Source organism: Manis javanica, chromosome 13 (genome assembly GCF_040802235.1).
Source record: "Manis javanica isolate MJ-LG chromosome 13, MJ_LKY, whole genome shotgun sequence".
NCBI classification, from domain to species: Eukaryota; Metazoa; Chordata; class Mammalia; order Pholidota; family Manidae; genus Manis; species Manis javanica.
The window spans coordinates 96,739,822-96,759,305 of record NC_133168.1 but is presented as its reverse complement, the minus strand read 5'-3'; the positions used below and the strand labels follow the sequence as shown (position 1 = coordinate 96,759,305).

Sequence of the window (19,484 nt, the reverse complement as noted above, 5' to 3'; positions counted from 1 at the left end):
GGCAGTCCCACCGGCACAGCTCCTGGGCTCTGGTCACCGCGCAGAACCGCAAGGTCCCCGCTGCCATCAGCATTAAGACCAGCATCTCGCTGGAGAGTCGGGTGCCACTTCCGTCCCTCAACCACCAGGCGTAACTGATCCGTTGCCTGGGCATGCGCAGACTAGAGCCTGGGCCGAGGGACAGCAGCCAAGGAGCGTGAGAATGAGCACGTCTTCTCTCTCTAGTAGCCTGAACCCGCACGCCTCAACATTTACCACAGAACCTGGGCATGCGCACAGATGCTCCCACCCTCGCTGAAGTGTGACGAGCTCTCGTCGCCTCTCGAACTGACGCGCGAACACGGCCCCCACGCATGAGCGTTGGGCACGCCCCGCCCTCTCCCCAGCCCCGCCCCTTCGTAGCAACTCGCTTGGGGCCAAGTCGGACGCGCCTGACGTCACGTACGCCCCAGCTGGGAGAGAGGTAGTGATGTCAGTCCTGTGCGCCGCCAGGATGGCCGGGCCATGACGGCGGGCACAGGTTGCGTGCGGCTGTGGGGCGCTGCGCGGTGGTGGGCGCTGCGGCGGCCGCTGCTGGCCGCCGCGGGAGGGCGGGTCCCGACTGCGGCCGGAGCGTGGCTGCCCAGAAGCCGGCCGGCCTGCGACGCCTCGCCTCCCTGGGCGCTGTGGGGCAGAGGCCCCGCCGCCGCGAGCCAGCGGCGGGGCCTCTGGGAGGCGAATAGCCGTGGCAGCGACGCCTTTTCGGGGGGCGAGGATGCCTCCGAGGGCGGCGCTGAGGATGGGGTCGCTGGCGCCGGGGGCAGCGCAGGCGGCGGAGAAGGCCCGGTCATAACGGCGTTGACGCCCATGACGATCCCAGACGTGTTCCCTCACCTGCCGCTCATCGCGGTCACCCGCAACCCGGTGTTCCCGCGTTTCATAAAGATTATCGAGGTAATGAGCGCCCCTGCCCGGCTTCCATTTCCCCACTTTTGCAAGGAGCGCGTTGACCCGAGGACTCATTTAGCAGCACCCTCATGCCTCCCAAAGTTTTCCAGGCACGAAGTTTCCAAAGGCTGAAGTTAGAGTTCCTGTCTTCTCACCACCAGCTTGGTGAACTGGGGCGAAATTCCTCCCCTTTTACAGATCCTTCAGTGGAGTCGAATCCAACGAGCTTTAGAGCTGTCCAATTGGAATCCTAGCCATAGAAATCCATGCTGGGCAGGAGCCAGCATGTCTTGCGGCCCCGTTACTTTTTTGGGAGTCTTGATAAATGTGTACCTCGGTCTGCCGTCTGATTAGGAGTCCCTTTGTGGATAAGGGTTCATTCTCTCCTTAAATGTTTTTTGACCGCTTACCACGTGCCAGGCCCAGTTCTAAGTGTTAGCAATGCAGTAGTGTACAAGACAAAAATCACTGCCTTTGGAACTCTCGTTCTTTTTGGATGCAAGAGGCAATCAACAAGATTAGTAAGTAAATAATTTTGTTGTGAGGCAGTAAGTACTACATTGGAAGAATAGAGCAAGGGATGGTTTAGGAGACTTTGGGGGAAGTGGGGAGAAGGATGCTCTCAGAGAGGTGCACCACAGTTATTTCACTTAGCAGAGTGTCTTGACCTCCTACCATGTATCAGGCACTGAGGACACAGCAGCAAACAAGTCAAACACAGTCCCCATGCTAAAGGAATTCACATTCTGGTGGAGAACACAGCAGATGACAAGTTTCAGACTAAGCTAGGAATGGGGGAGAAACCAGGATGATGTGATAGAGAGAAAGCAGTGTGAGTGTTAGGAACTTGAGTTTTTAGAGTAGGAAGGGCCCAAATGCCTGACTTCTTCCTACCTCCCCCTTTTTTAAAAAAACGGTAATGGAAACTTGTCCATGGAGGAGAAAGTTTTATCTCTTCACTGTCCAAGCAAGGTCATACAGTGAGTCAGCATCTGCATTCACTCTCCGGCCTCTCCCCCTCACACTCCAATGTCTGCTAAATCAATCCCAGGGATCCTTTGGAAAGGGGAAGGACAGTACAGAGGGGCAGCAGCCAGCTAGTTGGGGGTGGGGAGGCACAGAAGTCCCCTCCACCTCCTGTCCCGCACAGCTGACTGTGTGTCTAAGCTACCCTTCCAGGGGGTTTCCTTGGTGTAGACTGGTGGTTAACTTGCAGACCCCAGAGCCAGACCCTGTGGGTTCCTTTGGCTCTACGTTTTGTAGCCTCGAACCTTGGACAGGCTGTTCCTTTGGGCCTCTGTTTTCTCTTCCGTGAAATGGACATCCTAATGGTATCCTATTTCTTAGAGCTGGTGCAGGAAGTAGACAAGGTCGTGTGTAAAGGATTTAGAATCGTGTTTAGTGCTTCATAAGCCTCAATAGGAAGTTGCTGCTGTTTCCTATGAGGTGTGGCCTGACACCTCAGAAGCCTGCCCTAGACAGCTTGCCTCCCAGGTCCCTAGGTGAACAAGTCCTGGCCCCTGCATCCTTGCAGGGTGGCAGCTGTCCCTTGTCCCCAGTGCCCAGAGATACGGTTCTTCCAAGAGATTCTGTCTGCACACCTAGAACTATCCAGGAGGGTCAAATGAGCGTCTGTGGATAGTCAGAGGCTGATATGCGGTATTTACTGTGTTTCTATTGCTGTTACCTTGTAAACAGCAGAAAGAGACCCTACCAGAGGGAGGACAGGTGCAGGGTGATGGTAGCCATCAGCTGGTAGCAGAGGTAAAATCAGGGAAATTTCTGTGGAAATGTTTCTGAACATGTTAGTAAGGTGTGTTTATTTTTGGTACTGTAGTTGACACTGTATGTGGCCAACTTGCCCCAGTAGCTTCTCTCCTTATTAGTGCTCTCTGAGCATAGACTGGTAACTCTTAGTTTTTGGTAGGTCATGTACTCTCCTGATTAGGGACTCGCCATTAGGGATCTTTACCCAGGGAAAAAAGTGCATCCATTGTGTCAGGAATTCCCAGACCATAAGCCAAAAGCCCCTGTTGGAGGTTGAGTTAAAACACTTGTTCTCAGAGCCTGTTGCCTGGACCAGCGTCAGCATCCCCTGGGGGCTTGAAATACATGTCCTGAGGCCGCCGCAGATTCCTGTGTCAAGGGCCTGCAGGCACTGGGCCCAGCCGTCTGTCTTACGAAGGCCTCCAGGTCATTCTGATTGTCCTGAAGTTTGAGGGCCAGAAAGTTTATTCAGTCTGGTCTGCGCACTAACAGGCCCAAGAGAAGGCAGTTGAGCCGTGAGGGCACTGGTGTGTGTCCCCACCCCCAGCCGTGCTTTCTGGAAGACATCATTAGCCCCCTGCCTGCCACTGATGTGACGTGGGGAGAGTGTGCTGTGACTGTGAACAGGGTGTAAGTGTGACTAGGAAATACTTGGAGTGACAGTTGAAGTCACCAGCCTGTGGGGTGGGCACACTTGAATTGGGCACAGTTAGTGTTGTCCTGATGTTGATAACATCAGAATGGTCTAGATTTTCAAGCTGAGATGTTTTGCCACAGAAGCAGTTCTGAAATTGGATGTGAAGTCGGTTTCTTGGTTCCGGCTGTTGTCTGCTGTGAGTTATCTTCAGGAAGGTGGGCAAACTTACAGAATGCAGCCAGCCAACCTTACCCCACTCCATTTGCCACACACCTCTCTTTCTGTCTGTCTGTCTGTCTTCGGTTCAGAGGTTCCTGGACCATGTTTGTTAGTATCCTGGATCAGATTAGCATATCCCCGGAGAGTAACACAGAAGATGCTAGAGCTGCTCTCAAAATGTCAGCTAGAAAATGTACCCAGCATTTCACCTTGAGGTCATTGTCATGTTAGGTTAAAAATAAGAAGTTGGTTGAGCTGCTAAGAAGGAAAGTCCGCCTGGCCCAGCCCTATGCCGGTGTCTTTCTAAAGAGAGATGACAAGTAAGTGTGATTCCTCCTTCACTCCTTCTTTGCAGTTGCCTGAATGTAGCTCGCCGCAAGTCCTGCCCCGTAGGGTAGTCCAGGCCTCTGACCCTTGACCTGAAGGAAGCCGAGCAGAATCTCCTGGGGATAAGGCCGAGAGCTGAGCAGGCTTTTCAGTCTGGGCTGAAGACGGCCCACAGCACAAAGCTTCCCATGTTGTCAGGACGTGGGGGGTGTTAAACGCACCTGCGAGGCTGCTTGGGGCTGAGTGAGGTGGGCAGATGTCGCAGCTCCAGGTCCATCCACCTGAACTAAATAGGAATTGGGCCCCCCTCCAAATTTGAAGGTACATCCTGAGCAGGCAGTGTAATGGGAAAGGTGGAATGGAACCATGGCCCTCACTGCTGGCTAGGCAGCAGCTGCCCACTCGGGTGCAGTAGCCCCTGGTCGCGGCAGCCCCGAGCTGGCAGGCACTCTGCTGGGCTCCCGGGCTCCAGGAAGTGGCTGCGCTTTTCTGCTCGGGCTGGTTCGGGTGTTTCTCTCCTCCTCCCTCTTAGCCCAAGGGAGCCCTGGAGAGCCAGCACCTGTTCCCACGTGCCTTTGTGTCCCTCTCCCTCAGCAATGAGGCCGACGTGGTCGAGAGCCTGGATGAGGTCTACCACACGGGGACGTTTGTCCAGATCCACGAGATGCAGGACCTTGGGGACAAGCTGCGCATGATCGTCATGGGACATAGGAGGTGCAGAGCCCGAGCCCCGGGATGGCGGGAAGGGCGAGCAGCTCTGAGTGCCCCCAGGCCATGGCACAGCCTGCCCTTCTCAGTCCACTGGGCAGCCATGGGGTCAGGCCAGCACTGGAGGTGGGCGCTGAGGTGTGCCACCTCTGGATCCCACCCTCCCCAGAGTCACCTTGGTGAAGTGGCAGTGCGGGTGGTCCATGAGAAGCTGTTTCTTTTATGCACATTATTTGGGAAAGCATCACAAAAGCCAGGTAGCATGTTGCTGGTGTCCTGTGTCAGCGCCGTGCGCTCATTTGGGCGGGTTTTCCTCCAAGGGCAGGGTCTGTACATACCAGCCTGTCATGTGGGGTAGGCCGCCGAGCAGTTAGTGGCTTGTCTCAACCAGACGTTATTGTTAGTTTCTGCGTTCAGTCTGCTGAAGGGCTCTGTGTGAGTTTGCACGCCCAGTTAATGAAGCCCTTACACTGTCACGGTTACCTAAGGAAAATCTACAAGGCCGGCTGGTTGAAGCTCTTGATGGAGAAACCGAGCAGAGCTCTTCACGAGTGTTCCAAGGAACGTTGCTTTTCTGAGACAGTCACCTGAATCCCTTGGTCAAATATACGTGGGAAACATTTCAGAGGCCCAGAACATGAACACGCGGGAAATGTTGTGAAAGGCCCCTCATGGAAGTAGCTCTCTGGTGACTTGAACCTAGAGCCTTCCATCCTTTGCTCTCACAGAGCCTGTCCTTGTATCAGCCGGTGGCACCCTGAACACAGTCGGGAAGTGGGTGTGCGCCAGCACTGATGGTGTGAAAGTCCTGGTGGCACCCACAGCCTGAGCCCCGCGTTGGCTTCGTCTCCCCTTAGGAGATGAGCCGGTTTTAGGGAAGAGGCTACCCCTCTGTCCCACAGGATGCATGGGCCGGGGAAACAGAATAGGATGCAACCAAAGTTAGTAAGAACGGTGGTGGCTGCAGCTGCTGTCCTAACCCACGAGGCACCTGGACCAGTCCTGGCTCCCACGGCCGACGTCCTGCCCTCCGTGTGCCTCCCTGCTGCCAGCTGGGCACCGAGTCCCTGCCGGGGGTGGGGCTCTCGGCCCTCGGAGGCAGTCACTGGTCAGGAGCGGAGAGGAGAAACGGCCTGTTTGTGGTCAGCACAGGGCACTCAGCTGTGAGCTGAGAGACAGGCGCGAGGCCCACCTCAGGGAGCCCACTCTCTGTGGCGGCGGCAGGATCCGAAAACAGGTCGTGAGCTGAGGGTGACAGCAGTGGGAGCTGGCGGAATGAAGATGGGCGGGGCCATGGTGTGTGTGCGTGTGGCGCCATGTGCCTGGGACGTGGGCAGGGACCTCTTTGGGGAGATGCCCTTGAATTGAGGCCTGAATGATGTGAAGGAGCTGCTGTGTGGGGAGCTCAAGTCCAGCGGGAGGGGCGGGGCTGGGGTCGGCAGTCCCAGGGACAGCCGGTGCTGGACCCCAGGGCGGGTTACTGCCAGTCGGCCAGCAGGCTTCTAAAGGTAACGTCCACGGACGGCAGCCGGGGACGGTGTGGGGAACTGGGACCACATGGGTGGGCTGGAGCCCAAGGGCAAACGGGTGCTGGCGTCAGAGTCCCAAGAAGGCAGCGGGGTCCCCAGGGCCCCGGGCCACCCTGCACCCCCCGCAGCCGGACCCTTACCTTCAGTCCCAGGGCCGCTGCCAGCCTCTGGCTTCCCCTGCTTCTCTCTGTCCTCAGGATCCACATCAACAGACAGTTGGAGGTGGAGCTGGAAGAGCCCGAGGCTGAAAACAAGCAGAAGACCCGCCGGAAGCCCAAGCGGGTCAAGCAGGAGGCTGAGGGAGACATGGGCCCCAAGCGCCAGATGGAGGTGGTGATGGAGCCCGCCTCGGGCCCCCTTGGTGAGGTGCTCATGGTGGAGGTTGAGAACGTTGTCCATGAAGACTTCCAGGTCACGGAGGAAGTGAAGGTGGGTCAGCATGGCTGCCCAGCGGTTTCCCCTGTGCCATGCACTCCACAGGAGTCTAGCCCCTGTGGGCCTCAGGTTTTGGAATGCAAAGTGTGGTTTTCCTCCCAAAAGTCTTTAGAAGAAACTGGCATCAGAAAGGTAAAGGAGACAGGCCGGGTCTTCAGGCACAGGTGGAGGAGGCAGGATTTAAACCCGTGTCCAACTCCTGCCCTCGTTCCCCAAGCAGGGCCGTCCTTTCCGAGACAGCCCCCTCCCTGCACGCCCAGGGGGTGGGCGAGGGGAAGCAGGACACACAGTTGGCACAGCCCATGCTGCCTGGCAGGAAATAGCCTTCTGGCCACCTTGACCCCCAGACCCAGGCTCACTGGCCTACCTTGTGTGGCCAGCCAGCTGTCGGGGTTGGGTGGGGGTCGGGAGGGAGGTGCCCTCCCACCTTGCAGCCTGCCTCCATGGGGTGAGGATGGAAGGCAGCTCTCCCTGGGGCTGCTCAGGCGCATGTGCCCTGTGGCCTTGGTCCCCTGAGGACACAGGAGGCATAGCTGAGCGCTCTGGCCTGGCCCCCTGGCCCCGGGTTGAGAAGGATTCCAGGGCAGCCCCGAGCTCGGCAGAAGGCAGTGCTGCCACACGTTGGCCACATCTCCCTCGGGCCCTGGGTGATGCTCAGCTGCACTGCTGCTGGCCTGGGCCAGCAGTCACACCCGTGGGGCCCTCAGGGCCCTCGGAGCAGTGCTGTCTGCCGTGGTGGGAGTGCCTGACAGTTCTGTGCCGTCAGCTCCCAGGGCTGTCAGACACCTGACCAATATCTGGCTGACCGAGGAGCAGAGTGCGTGGTTTCACTTCCCTCACTCCCTGCCGCCTGCATGGCTTCCACTGCCTATAGGCTGCTGTGCCAGGTGCCAAAGCCTTAGAATTGCCCGTGACAGTCCCGTCACTGGGGACATGCAGGGCTGAGCACACGCATGCTGTGGTGGGAAGCAATCAGACCATGCAGAGAGCAAGCATGTCCTCGTTCCTAAGAGCTGCACGCCTCCAGCTGGCCTGTGCTGGTTCCTTCTAGCAAGGTCACCTCAGGCAGTTCAGGGACAAAGCTGGGAACCAGAGAGCGGCGGCCACACTGAGAATGTGGCTGGCCTCATGCCCGCATGTGCCCTCTTTGGGAGCCACGGCCTCCTGGGATCCAAGGAGCCATGGGTCTTTAGGCTGTAAACCACCCGGTGACCCTGCCAGAAGCATTACCAGCGTCCTGGCAGGGAGTGAGGATGGGCCGGGAGCCTGGATGACTCAGGCACATCCCCAGATCGGGGTGTCCCCCACTGCGGTTGGACCAATGTTGGTTGTGAGGACAGTGCTTAAAATGGAGTAAAAAAGCCCCCTTCTCCCCATTTTTTTCCCTCAAGAAGGCTTCTTCCAAGGTCAAGGTTCAGTGCAGTCTAGGGAGACAGGCATTGGTTTTGGCTTTTACTGCCTGGGTCCCTGTTCCTGTGACCTGTGCATCTGGACTCTGCTCCTGGGCTGCTGGGGTCCTTGGCCATGGCCAGGTGGGCACGGTGCCCCTGTGGCCCAGTGACCCACACGGCCTCCTGCTCACCAGGCACTGACTGCTGAGATCGTGAAGACCATCCGGGACATCATCGCCTTGAACCCGCTCTACAGGTCGGTCTGCGCGCCCCCAGCCCCAGTGTGTGGCCACCGTCCCCGAGGCCTGCCTGTGTTTGTGTGGCTCTTCCTGCAGCAGGGTTGGGGTATACCGTCTCAGAGTGTCCTTCTGTAGAATCCCCTGCTGGTTGGGGGAATCTGTGGCCCAGGGCCTAGCCCCGTGTGCATAGACCCAGCTTCTCTCTAAGCAGGAAGGCCCTGGGCTGGGAGGTTGGGGGGGCCTACCTGGCCTCAGTTCTTTTGTCTTCTTCCTGCTAACAAGGGCCTGGACTTGGCTCGAAGCCTTTGTGGTCATCAGCTAGGGAGGAGGGAGGGAGTCTTGGGTCACTGAGTGGCTGCTGGGTGGAGCTGGCTTCTGGGCAGAAAGGGGTGGGGCGGTGTTCACCTCTTGGCTCTACGATGGTGGCCCCACCAGCCCTGAACTTGGGGAGGCCCTGATGCACAGCTGCTCTCTGCACAGCGTGGGGAGAGGAGGCCAAGGCCGGGGCCCCCGAGTGGCTCCATGGTCCACTGAGAAGTGAGGCCCAGCTGCCGTGTGTCCCTGTGCCCCATGGCACCATCCGTGTGGCCCTTTCAGGGAGTCTGTGCTGCAGATGATGCAGGCCGGCCAGAGGGTGGTGGACAACCCCATCTACCTGAGTGACATGGGTGCTGCGCTGACTGGAGCTGAGTCCCATGAGCTGCAGGACGTCCTGGAGGAAACTAGCGTGAGTGTGGCCCAGGGGGATTCATCCGGCTTGTTGGGTCAGAGGCTGCATGCCTTGAATTTGGTGAGGCATGGCCAGGGTGACCTGCCCAGATTGAGCTCAGCAGCTTGTGGGGTGCCTGTGCCCCCACGCCCCCCTCCTACACAGATGGATGACTATTCTGACTGTCCCCTCCCGTCTCTATTGGCAGATTCCTAAGCGGCTGTACAAGGCCCTCTCTCTCCTCAAGAAGGAGTTTGAACTCAGCAAGCTGCAGCAGCGCCTGGGCCGGGAGGTGAGCTGGGCCAGAGCCTGAGGTGGCAGGGGGAGTCTGTCCTGGGGGCTGCCTGCAGTCCATTGCTCTCACTTGGGGCCATGAAACTGCATGTGAACACTTAAAACGCCTCATTAGCTGAGCCAGAGGGAGGGGTCGCAGGACTGTCCTCTGTCAAAGGGCAGGATCTCTCTGCTCTTGAAGTCCTGGGGGAAGCACCAGAAATCAGGAGCCAGCCTGGGAAAGGTTGAAAAGCTGTTTCCCCAAAATTCAGCTGTTTGAAGCGCCCCTTCCTAATTTGGGGCAAAGTCCTGGGCTGCCTAGATGGTCAGTTACCCACCACGATGTGTCATTTTTCAGATTTGACTCACTTTTTTCACTCAACTTTCCTTTAGAAAAAGTTTCCTACCACATCTTTAGTTGGGAAACCCCTAACACTTGGCTGTTGACACAAGGCAAGGTTCAGATACAGTGGACACAGTGCAGGGCCCTGTAGGCAGGGTGGCGGTGCTGGCCGGGGGCTCAGGGCCAGCAGCAGCTGCCTGCTTTGTTCAGAGGAGCTCGCCGCCCCTGCGGGAAGCCGGGGACACGTGCTGCTGTCAGGCTGAGCTTCCCCTCGTCATCGTTAGGAGTGAAAAGCACACGCCTTCCTCTCTGGGTACTGGGGAGGTTTATTGCTGCGCCCAGGGAGGCCCACGCTTGGGGGGACTTCAGGCCAATGATGGAAGGAAGTGTGCTGTGTCCCAAGGCAGCAGGGCCCCACCCTGGCCCGGGTTGTCCCGCGGACATGCCGTCGCACCTCCCCGTGGGCTCTCTGACAGTGGCTTCTGGGCTCTGCAGGTGGAGGAGAAAATCAAGCAGACGCACCGCAAGTACCTCCTGCAGGAGCAGCTGAAGATTATCAAGAAGGAGTTGGGCCTGGAGAAGGAGGACAAGGACGCCATCGAGGAGAAGTTCCGCGAGCGCCTCAAGGAGCTCGTGGTCCCCAAGCACGTGATGGATGTTGTGGACGAGGAGCTGAGCAAGCTGGGCCTGCTGGACAACCACTCCTCGGAGTTCAAGTGAGCACCGGGTGGTGTCGGGAGCCAGGGGCGGGGCCCTTGCCTCTGCGGGGGCTTCATGTCTGGAGAGGCAGCCGCGGGGTGTCAGTCCTTGCTTACCACCCTGTGTGGATGCCCTCCTGTGTTGTTCCGCTTTCACAGAGGAAGAAATAGGGTCTCAGACGTGGTGGGTCACTGAACGGGGCCTCTGAGCTGGTGGGTGGGGACAAGGATTTGAACCCCGGGACATCCTCTGGAGGCAGGGCTGTCTGGGCACGAGCCGGTGCTCCCCACTGGGGCCAGGAGCTGACCTCCGAGGCCACCCTCCTCCCCTTGGGTCTGCCCCTGGCCCCCTCATGCTGCTTTAAGACTCAGCCAGGAAGTGAGCACGTGCTCCCGGGGGCCCAGCTCCTCGGCTGGTCGTGGTCCTGGGTACGTTGGCTGTGAGCGGGTGAGTTTGGCCAAGTAGCTGTGGGATTTTTCAGGCTTTGCTCGTGGGCAGCTCGTGGGCTGGCCAGGGCTCGGCCAGGCCCTCGGTTCCTCCTGGGCTGCCAGGCCAGGCCCCTCCCTGACTCAGGGTGTCCGGGAGGCCTGGGTCCTCTGCACGAGGACCCTGGGACTCACTGCGTCCCCCAGGCACTCAGGTCCTTGGTACAGACACCCCGAGCTTTCTTCCTGGGCTCATTCCTGTTTCCTGGGCTTCTGCTGCTCACAAATGACCGTAAACTTAGTGCCTCGGATGGAGCAGACCTGTCCCGTGGTCTGGAGGCCCGAGTCCTAAAGTCCAGGTGGGGGGCTGGGTCCTCTTGGGTGGTCTTGGACAGGGTCTGTTTCCTGTCTTCCAGCTTCGGGGAAGCCTCCCTCAGCTCGGAGCCCCCGCTCCAGCTTCAGGGTGTGTGGCTCCCGCCTCTGTTTCTGACCCTCACCTCCCTCTTGCGAGGACCCTGCTGAGGGGCTGTCCTAGGCACAGGGTGCCTGCTGTCCCTGGGTGCGCAGCTCCCTGCCTGGCGATCACTCTCCTGGCAGTGCTGACCTGCCAGCCCCAGGCTTAGTTTCCCTGCTTGCCCTGGCCTGGTTGTCTCCCCTATACCAACCCGTCCCCTCTATGATGGGGACCCTGAGCAATCCCCGTGCTTGCTGTGTCCAGCCTGGCCTGTGGGCCTAGCGCCTGTGCCGATTCCCGGGATGCGGCTCATGCCAGGGTACCCCAGCCAGTGGAGGTGCATGTGGTATGGTGCTGGTGTCAGGCTTGGGTTACCGGTGGCGGGGCCTGGCAGCCGGCTGGGCCTTGCTCATGGGCTCCGGCCTGTCTGCGGCAGCGTCACCCGGAACTATCTGGACTGGTTGACGTCCATCCCGTGGGGCAAGCAGAGCGACGAGAACCTGGACCTGGCCCGGGCCCAGGCGGTGCTGGAGGAGGACCACTACGGGATGGAGGACGTCAAGAAGCGCATCCTGGTAAGGCTGCCGCACCCCCAGGCGCTGCCCGTCCCAGCGCATCCCCGGCTCTTGCCTCGTGCACCCAGGGCCCGCGCTTTGAGGTGGGGTCTGTCGTGGTCTGGATTTGTGGGTGGTGGGTGTCTCAGCTTGGGACCCAGGATACCCTCTGTTCTGTGGGGGACCCAGAGGAGCCCCCTGGTGAGTTTGTGGGTCTGGGGCTCTAGGAGGGGCTGGGCTGAGGCAAGGCTGGGGAGGGTGGGCAGGGCTAAGAAAGGTGAGGCAGGTGCCTCCAGCCAGAGGGCTGGCAGCACAGCGGCTCAGGGATGCCAGGGCAGTCAGGCCAGCCTGCCCTGCGCAGCGGGCTTGTGAATTTACAAGGGGGCTAGAAATTGTGCTGGAGGAGGCACAAACGAGGGCATGGCCCAGGGCAAGGGCCATGACTGGGCAGGAGAGAAGAGGCTGCTGTGATATCAGATGGGGGATGGAAGGACCTGGCAGGTTGGGGAGCCACCAGGGCCTGGCGCCACAATCACCCACACTCGTCCATCAGTCACCGCCTTCTCCTGGCCCATTGGCACCATAGGCTGTCCCTTTCCCTTTGGCAAGTGACAGTTCCCATCAGCTCGGCTTTTTGATGTGCCTGGTCCCTGGCAGCCAGCCCCTTGCTGTGCAGAGGATGACGGGGGCCTCACCGGAGCCGCTCTCCCTGCAGGAGTTCATCGCTGTCAGCCAGCTCCGGGGCTCCACCCAGGGCAAGATCCTCTGCTTCCATGGTCCTCCTGGCGTGGGCAAGACCAGCATTGCCCGCTCCATCGCCCGCGCCCTGAACCGCGAGTACTTCCGCTTCAGTGTTGGGGGCATGACCGATGTGGCCGAGATCAAGGGGCACAGGTAGGCACAGCCTCTCCCCTCGGGCTCCCCGTGCCCCATCCGCCTTGTCCCTCCTGGCTGGTCTTCCGTGCGTGGAAGCACTGTTGGCAGTCAACGGTGAGCTCTACTCACTGGAGTAGCTGACAAGCCCAGGCTTCGAATGACTGCAGACTGAATGCAGGCCTCAACGCTGGATCAAAATCTCAGCCTCCAGACCACCCAGAGGGTGTCTCAGCCAGGCTGTCAGCAGACGGCCCCTGTGATCCCAGCCTGTGTCCCACCAGCCCCAGCGCCCCCCGGGTTCTTGCCTCCCTCATCGGCCACACAGGGCTGCTGTCCTGTGTCCGGGTCTCCGGGCCGCCTGGCCCTGTGCGGAGAGCCCTTGGTGGGGCAGTCCGGGTGCTGGGCTTACCTGGGGCTTCCCACCGTGCCGGCCTCTGCAGAGAACTGGGGGTAACATATGCAAGTACCTGTTGCAAGTTTGTCTCTGCTTGCAGAGGAGGTGTGGGGAGGTGGCACTGTTGTGAGCTGTCCTGGGCGTTTTGCCTCGTGACTGGTAGGTGCACGGCCGCACCGATCAACCACCCCACAGGATCTCCTGGTGCCTCCCCACTGCCCGGCTGTGCCACCCGCACCTGCCACAAACGCCTGACAAACTGCAGTGTTCAAAGAGGTTTTGTGTCCGTGTTTCAAAGTCAGTTTCTGGCTTCTCTGAGAACGAAGACAGTTCCACCCCCACTCAGCCCCTCGGGCTCGCATGCCTTCCTGGCAGCGATTGGCCAGAGCTGAGCCGCCCACCGTGTGGGAGGAGAGCACCCGGTCTGCTGTGGTCCCTGCTCCTCACTGTCCCCATCCCAGGGAGGTGGTCGCGCCCGAGGCATCCCCAGCCTAGAGCCTGGTGTGACTCCAGGTGTTGAGAGGTGGGACGTGGAGCGTGGCAGGGCTGTGGCAGGAGATGTGTTCTGCACAACGCTGGCTGCGGGGAGCTGTCACAAGTTCTGGTCTCAGGGCTGGAGTCTGAGCTGGGAGGAGCTGTAGGATGAAGGAGAGGGAGGAAACAGAGGGAAGGCAGAGGCTGGCCCTGGTGCCCCTTTGCCCCCAGTTCAGGCAATGCCCCAGAACTGTAGACAAGGACCGTTCTCCAGGGCTAAGGAGAGGCCCCCGCTGGGTTTCTAAATGAGTGCAGGGTCCATCTATGATGCTGGGGCTGCATCACTGGGAGAGGGGCCCAGGAGGGCAGGAGCAGGCCGGTGTTCCGTGCCACCTGGGGTCTCAGAACAAGGACCACATGGCATTGATAACAGCAGTGAAACCCCCTCTGCCCACAGCCCTCCATGTGCCCACCTCCCTCAGGTCAGAGCCCAGGTCCTCCCCGAGGTCCACCAGCCCAAGCACCACCTACCCCATCCCCTTCCTCTCCCCCTTGTTCACTTTGCTTCAGCCGCACGGACCTCCTCACTGTTCCTCCACCACACCAGGCACAGTGCTGCCCCAGGACCTTTGCATATGCAGTGTCCTCTGCCCAGAAAACCCTTTTCCTCCAAATACCCACACAGCTTGCCCTCCCCGTTCTTTGCTGCAGGTCTCTCCCTAAGGCATTCCTTATCTTCACCCTAAGACCCCCTGCCCCCTGGAAGTGGCACCAGCACACAGCTCCATTTGCCCCATGGTTTACTCCTCTGGTTTGTCTGGTTGCCTGCTGGGGCTCAGCTCACAAGCTCAAGGCTCATGTCTGGTCTGTTCCCAGGGAGGCCCTGGTGTGCACAGTAGGGCAAGTAGGTTGTCGGGAAATCCTCCTGACAGGCATGGCCAGGCCCTGGGCCCAGTTGCCCTACTAGGCTGTGCATGCCTGCGGGGGCCCAGCATGGGGGCCATTCCCGCCCCCCTGGCCCTCCTGTTCTGTTGGGTCGGGTAGTGTGGGCTTGGTTTCACCCTCTGGGTGGGAAGTGCTGCTGGGGGCCAGGTCTGAGTGGGGCCTGTCCGTGGCCCCGTCCCCACCCTGAACCTGAGCTGCGGGGGACATGCTGGCACACTCCCCTGCTTGCAGGCGTGAGGCCGTTGGGTGACCGAGGGCCCTGTGGCCGAGCACGGGCAGCAGCTGCTGGTGTTCATCAGCCTCCACTGTGGCCATGATCAGTGCGCCTCCAGTGGCTCCTCCAGGTGGCCCCGGGGCCCCGACCTGGCTGGGCCTGTGGGTGCCGTGGATGAGGCCCCAGCCGCCCCAGCTGTGCCTTCTCCCCACAGGCGGACGTACGTGGGTGCCATGCCGGGGAAGATCATCCAGTGTCTGAAGAAGACCAAGACGGAGAACCCGCTGGTCCTCATAGATGAGGTACGCAGGGGCCTGCCCGCTGGCTCAGAGCTCCGGGCGGCCCTGAGTGGGCGGGGCCTGCATCCCGGCGAGCCCCTGGCCCCTGTGGTTTCAGTGGCCTCCGAGTCTCGTGGGGGCCTTGCTGCAGCAGGGGGCATCTGGGTGTCTCATGGCATTGCTCCTGGGCCGTCCGACAGCCAAAGGCAGCCCTCCTGCTCTCAGGGCTCCCCATTCCCACCCACTGGCCCCCTACCAGGAGTGTCTGGTTAGCAGGCCTGGGGGCTGGACAAGGCGCCACACCCGCCCACCACCTTCTGCCCCCCCCCACCAGGTGGACAAGATTGGCCGGGGCTTCCAGGGAGACCCCTCTTCAGCACTGCTTGAGCTCCTGGACCCTGAGCAGAACGCCAACTTCCTGGACCACTACCTGGACGTGCCCGTGGACCTGTCCAAGGTGGGTGGCCGCCTGGAGGCCGTGCCTGGTGCGGGGCAGCCGGCCCGTCCTGCAGGCCTCACCACCGCCCCTCCCAGGTGCTCTTCATCTGCACTGCCAACGTCACTGAGACCATCCCGGAGCCGCTGAGGGACCGGATGGAGATGATCAACGTGTCTGGCTACGTGGCCCAGGAGAAGCTCGCCATTGCAGAGGTGAGGCCAGGCCCCTGAGAAGGGGCCCCTGTGGCAGCCTAGGCCCGAGAACTACGAGTGCTCACTGAGTGTGGTGCTCACCAGAGCTGTGCGTCCACGGGGACGTGCTGTCATGACGCCCTTCCACAGGGACAGCGGGACAGGCCTGGCACTGCCCCCGAGGTGCTCCAGAGAGAGCTCTCGCCTCAGACACCCCGGGGCCGCTGCCCACCCTAGCCAGCCCCTCCGCTGTGTCCCTAGTCCACCTACTCTGCCACTGCCCAGTTTCAGAGGGGCGGTGACCGCGGAGTTAGTCAAACCCCACCGGTTAAGGCCTCTGTCCTTGAGGGCTGCCCTGCTTGCCTTAGGTGCCACTCGGGGACCCCTCGGTTTTCTGACCCCCAGCCATAAAGCAGTGTGTCCCCACGTTTCCTTGTGTTTGATGAACTGTTGGAACAGCTCACTGTTTACTGTCACCAGTTTATTGTGAACATACAACTAGGGGACAGCCAAGAGGCTCGGGCAAGTCGTGGGACTGGCAGGGGCTTCCGGGCCCTCTGTGGGTGCCCCCTCCCAGATCCTCCAGCAGTCCATCCAAACCCCACTTCAAGGTTTGATGGAGGCTCCGCCCGCTGCTGACATGCAAACAGTTGCCGTCCTCCAACCCCACAGTTGGCCACCTGGTCACAGGCCTGTTGTCCTCAGCACACATGGGTGTCATGGAAGGGGCAGCTGCCCTGGACCTGCCACCCAGGGGGTTCTTGCGTCAGGGCTCATCTCTATTTCCTCTCTCCCAGTGTCACAGGCCACTCGGGTTCTTTGTGGAGAGGTATAGAGCCGTGGCATCAGGGAGGCCTTCCTGGAGAAGCTGTGTCTCGGATGACGGAGGAGGGATAGAGGGAGGGAGGCCTGGGGCGGGCCTGGCAGTGGGCGTAGGGGAAGCCGGCCCTGGAGCCTCTGGAGGGTGGCGGCAGCAGGCCTGCCACCCAGGGTCCTGTGCCTGCGTGGCTCTGCCCGGACACTGCCACCCTCCCTCCCGGCCTTGCTGGCACCTCACCCTCGAGGTCCTACCTCCCGGAGCGGCCTCCCTGGCACCCCCAACTCCTGGACGAACGCTCCATGTGGGCAGGCCCTGGGTCCACGTCCTTGGCCTTGGCTGGGCCAGGGGTCCGGGTGAGGCTGGGGTAGTGGGCGGTGGCCGTGGGAGCTGTGTCGGCTCTTGACCCCAGTCCCAGCCCCCGGGGCGCTGACGGCTGTGCTCTGCCCCTTCCAGCGGTACCTGGTGCCGCAAGCCCGCACCCTGTGCGGTCTGGACGAGAGCAAGGCCAGGCTGTCATCAGACGTGCTGACCCTCCTCATCAGGCAGTACTGCCGGGAGAGCGGCGTCCGCAACCTGCAGAAGCAGGTGGAGAAGGTGAGAGGGCGGCTGAGGGCCGCCCCTGGAGGTGGGAGGGGCCTGGGGGCGGGGCTGCCTGCCCTGAGCCCCGCACAGAGGTCCGTGCTGTCTGACCCACCCCGAGGAGGACCCCCATCTGCCGAGAAAGTGGGTGGCGGGGCCAGGGGGAGGGGGTGGGAGTGTTTCATGGGTCAGAGCTTCCGTTTGGGGAGATGGGGGGGTGGGGGGGTCATAGGACACGTGAATGTGCTTCAGGCTGCTGAGCTGTGCACTTAAAATGGTTGGGATGATGCTTACGGCAGGTGGGGGGCGCTGGTGAGCCTGCGCACACGGGCCCCTCTGGCTCTTGCCCACCCTGGGCCAACCCCCGCAGGTGTTACGGAAATCTGCCTACAAGATCGTCAGTGGCGAGGCCGAGTTCGTGGAGGTGACACCTGAGAACCTGCAGGACTTCGTGGGGAAGCCCATGTTCACCGTGGACCGCATGTATGACGTGACGCCTCCCGGCGTGGTCATGGGGCTGGCCTGGACCGCCATGGGTGAGTGGACTGCCGGCAGCAGGGAGGGGAGGTCTGCCAGTAGCTATGCGTGCCCCTCCCGGCTGAACAGCATGGGGACTTGGGATTCGGGGCTGATGGAGGAAAATGATGGGACCAGGAGATGGCAGAGCGGCCCAGAGGCAAATTCCATTTGGATGATGCTTTGACAGGTTTTGGGGGTTGGGTGGGGAGAAGAGTCCCTCAAAGCCCAGGAACCTCTGACCTGGGGGCCGCTACCCAGCAGGGTAGAAAGGGGTTGGAGGGGGACTTCCAAGACCAGGTGACATTGTTCAGCCCAAGAGGAGGCTGGGTCAGAGAGCTTTGAAGGGCGGTGTGGCTCCGAGTCCTACGCAGCCAGAACTGTTGCTGGTGGCGGGCAGGGGTTCTGCAGCTTTGGGGTTCCATAGCCAGCAGGTTCAGAATGGCCAAAGGTGTGGTGCTCTGGACGGCATTCACAGTGACGTGTGGTGGGGGGCAGCGGGGTCTCAAAGCCCAGGGTGGCCGTGGGGACCGTGCAGCGGCTGTATGGGGACGTCCAGAGGAGCCGGGGAGGAACAGCCCACTCCTGCGTTCACAGGCTCCCCCTTCTCCACTCCTAGGAGGCTCTACGCTGTTTGTTGAGACGTCACTGAGGCGGCCGAGGGACAAGGACAAGGGGGACAAGGATGGAAGCTTGGAGGTCACAGGCCAGCTGGGGGAGGTGATGAAGGAGAGTGCCCGCATCGCCTACACCTTTGCCAGGGCCTTCCTGATGCAGCACGACCCCTCCAACGAGTACCTGGTGACTTCCCACCTCCACCTGCACGTGCCCGAGGTGAGGGCCCCGCCCAGGCCCCCACTCTGGCCCTGCCCCCTGCGTGCAGTGGGGCCCACCACCCACCTGCATCTCCCCCCAGGGTGCCACCCCCAAGGACGGCCCGAGCGCTGGCTGCACCATCGTCACAGCCCTGCTCTCACTGGCCATGGACCGGCCAGTGCGGCAGAATCTGGCCATGACGGGCGAGGTCTCTCTCACTGGCAAGATCCTGCCCGTGGGCGGCATCAAGGAGAAGACCATCGCGGTGAGTGTGGTGCCCGAGGGCTGACACTGCCCCGGGAGAGCTCCCAGCCCCATTATACGGGTTGGGCGACGAAGGGGGATGGCCCGTTTTATAGGCTGGCAAAGCGAAGCCTAGGGTGGCACGGGACTGGGCCTGTGGCTGCCCCTCCAGTCATTTGCATCATGCTCAGGGCCTCTTCATGAGAAAGTACCCGTCCGGCTCCTGGAGGATGGCAGTGGGACCCCCGCCCCACCTGCTGCCCCCTCGCCCACGTGGCCTTGCATGGGAACAGGTTGGCGGGCCGAGACCAGAGGCACACCCGTGCCGTCTTACCCTTGGCAGAGCACCCTCCACAGCACCCCGCCTAACAGCCTTTGGGTGGCAGGGTCTCCACAGGGGGACAGAGGCTCCAGAAGTCCCCGTGGACCGAGTCCCTGTCCTCCAAGGGGTGTATTCAGGCTGAGGGATGGCAGTGCAGAGGCCCGGGCCTATGGGGCTGGAATTCCAGGCAAGCAGGGAAATGTCATGTTGGCTGTATTTCAAATGCACTCACGGTTCCTTTCCAGCTCCCCCCTGCACAAGTAAGTGTGAACCCCTAAGTGTAAGGCAGTGGGCACTGCCGTGGATTCAGGAAACATCTCCCCCTGACACCACAGGGTGGGGATTCCAGGACGAGGCCTAGGCTAACCCCATTTCTGCCCTTGGCTGACCTGCTGTCCCCTCAGGCCAAACGCGCTGGCGTGACATGCGTCGTCCTGCCGGCCGAGAACAAGAAGGACTTCTACGACCTGGCTGCCTTCATTACCGAGGGCCTGGAGGTCCACTTCGTGGAGCACTACCATGAAATCTTCGCCATAGCCTTCCCCGAGGAGCAGGCCGAGGCTCTGGCCCTGGAGCGGTGACGGCAGCCTGGGCGTGGCTGGCACCCACGGGCCCAGCAGGGCAGAGGCCCCGGGCAGCTGAGCCCCCCCGAGGCTCAGGAACCTGACTTACAGCCCAATCACTGAGCCTGGCATATGACTTATTTAGTTATGATTAAAACACCATTTCCAGTACTGCCTG

General features: G+C 60.9%; 2 protein-coding genes across 7 annotated transcripts in view; one reads left to right on the top strand and one right to left on the bottom strand.

Moving 5' to 3' along the window:
* CATSPERD (cation channel sperm associated auxiliary subunit delta) overlaps positions 1 to 364 on the bottom strand; it is a 35,330-nt gene extending 34,966 nt beyond the window's left edge. For 2 of the 6 annotated variants that reach the window (XM_037018438.2, XM_037018440.2), the window contains exon 1: positions 12 to 364. In XM_037018438.2, the coding sequence (XP_036874333.2) occupies positions 12 to 154 (143 nt within the window). In that variant the 5' untranslated portion in view covers positions 155 to 364. The remainder of the gene's footprint in view (positions 1 to 11) is intronic. The other 4 variants (XM_073220498.1, XM_037018443.2, XM_037018439.2 and 1 more) reach the window with 3 other exon arrangements.
* Positions 365 to 478: 114 nt separating this feature from the next.
* Positions 479 to 19,477, top strand: LONP1 (lon peptidase 1, mitochondrial). Its single transcript, XM_017672280.3, has 18 exons — positions 479 to 933; positions 3,782 to 3,870; positions 4,472 to 4,591; positions 6,312 to 6,543; positions 8,135 to 8,196; positions 8,777 to 8,906; positions 9,097 to 9,180; positions 10,000 to 10,220; positions 11,519 to 11,657; positions 12,352 to 12,530; positions 14,754 to 14,841; positions 15,152 to 15,274; positions 15,352 to 15,468; positions 16,721 to 16,861; positions 17,217 to 17,382; positions 17,982 to 18,196; positions 18,279 to 18,443; positions 19,148 to 19,477. Exons 1-18 carry the CDS (start codon positions 505 to 507, stop codon positions 19,322 to 19,324), a joined length of 2,877 nt encoding a protein of 958 aa, XP_017527769.3. The 5' UTR covers positions 479 to 504; the 3' UTR covers positions 19,325 to 19,477.
* Positions 19,478 to 19,484: the final 7 nt, after the last annotated feature.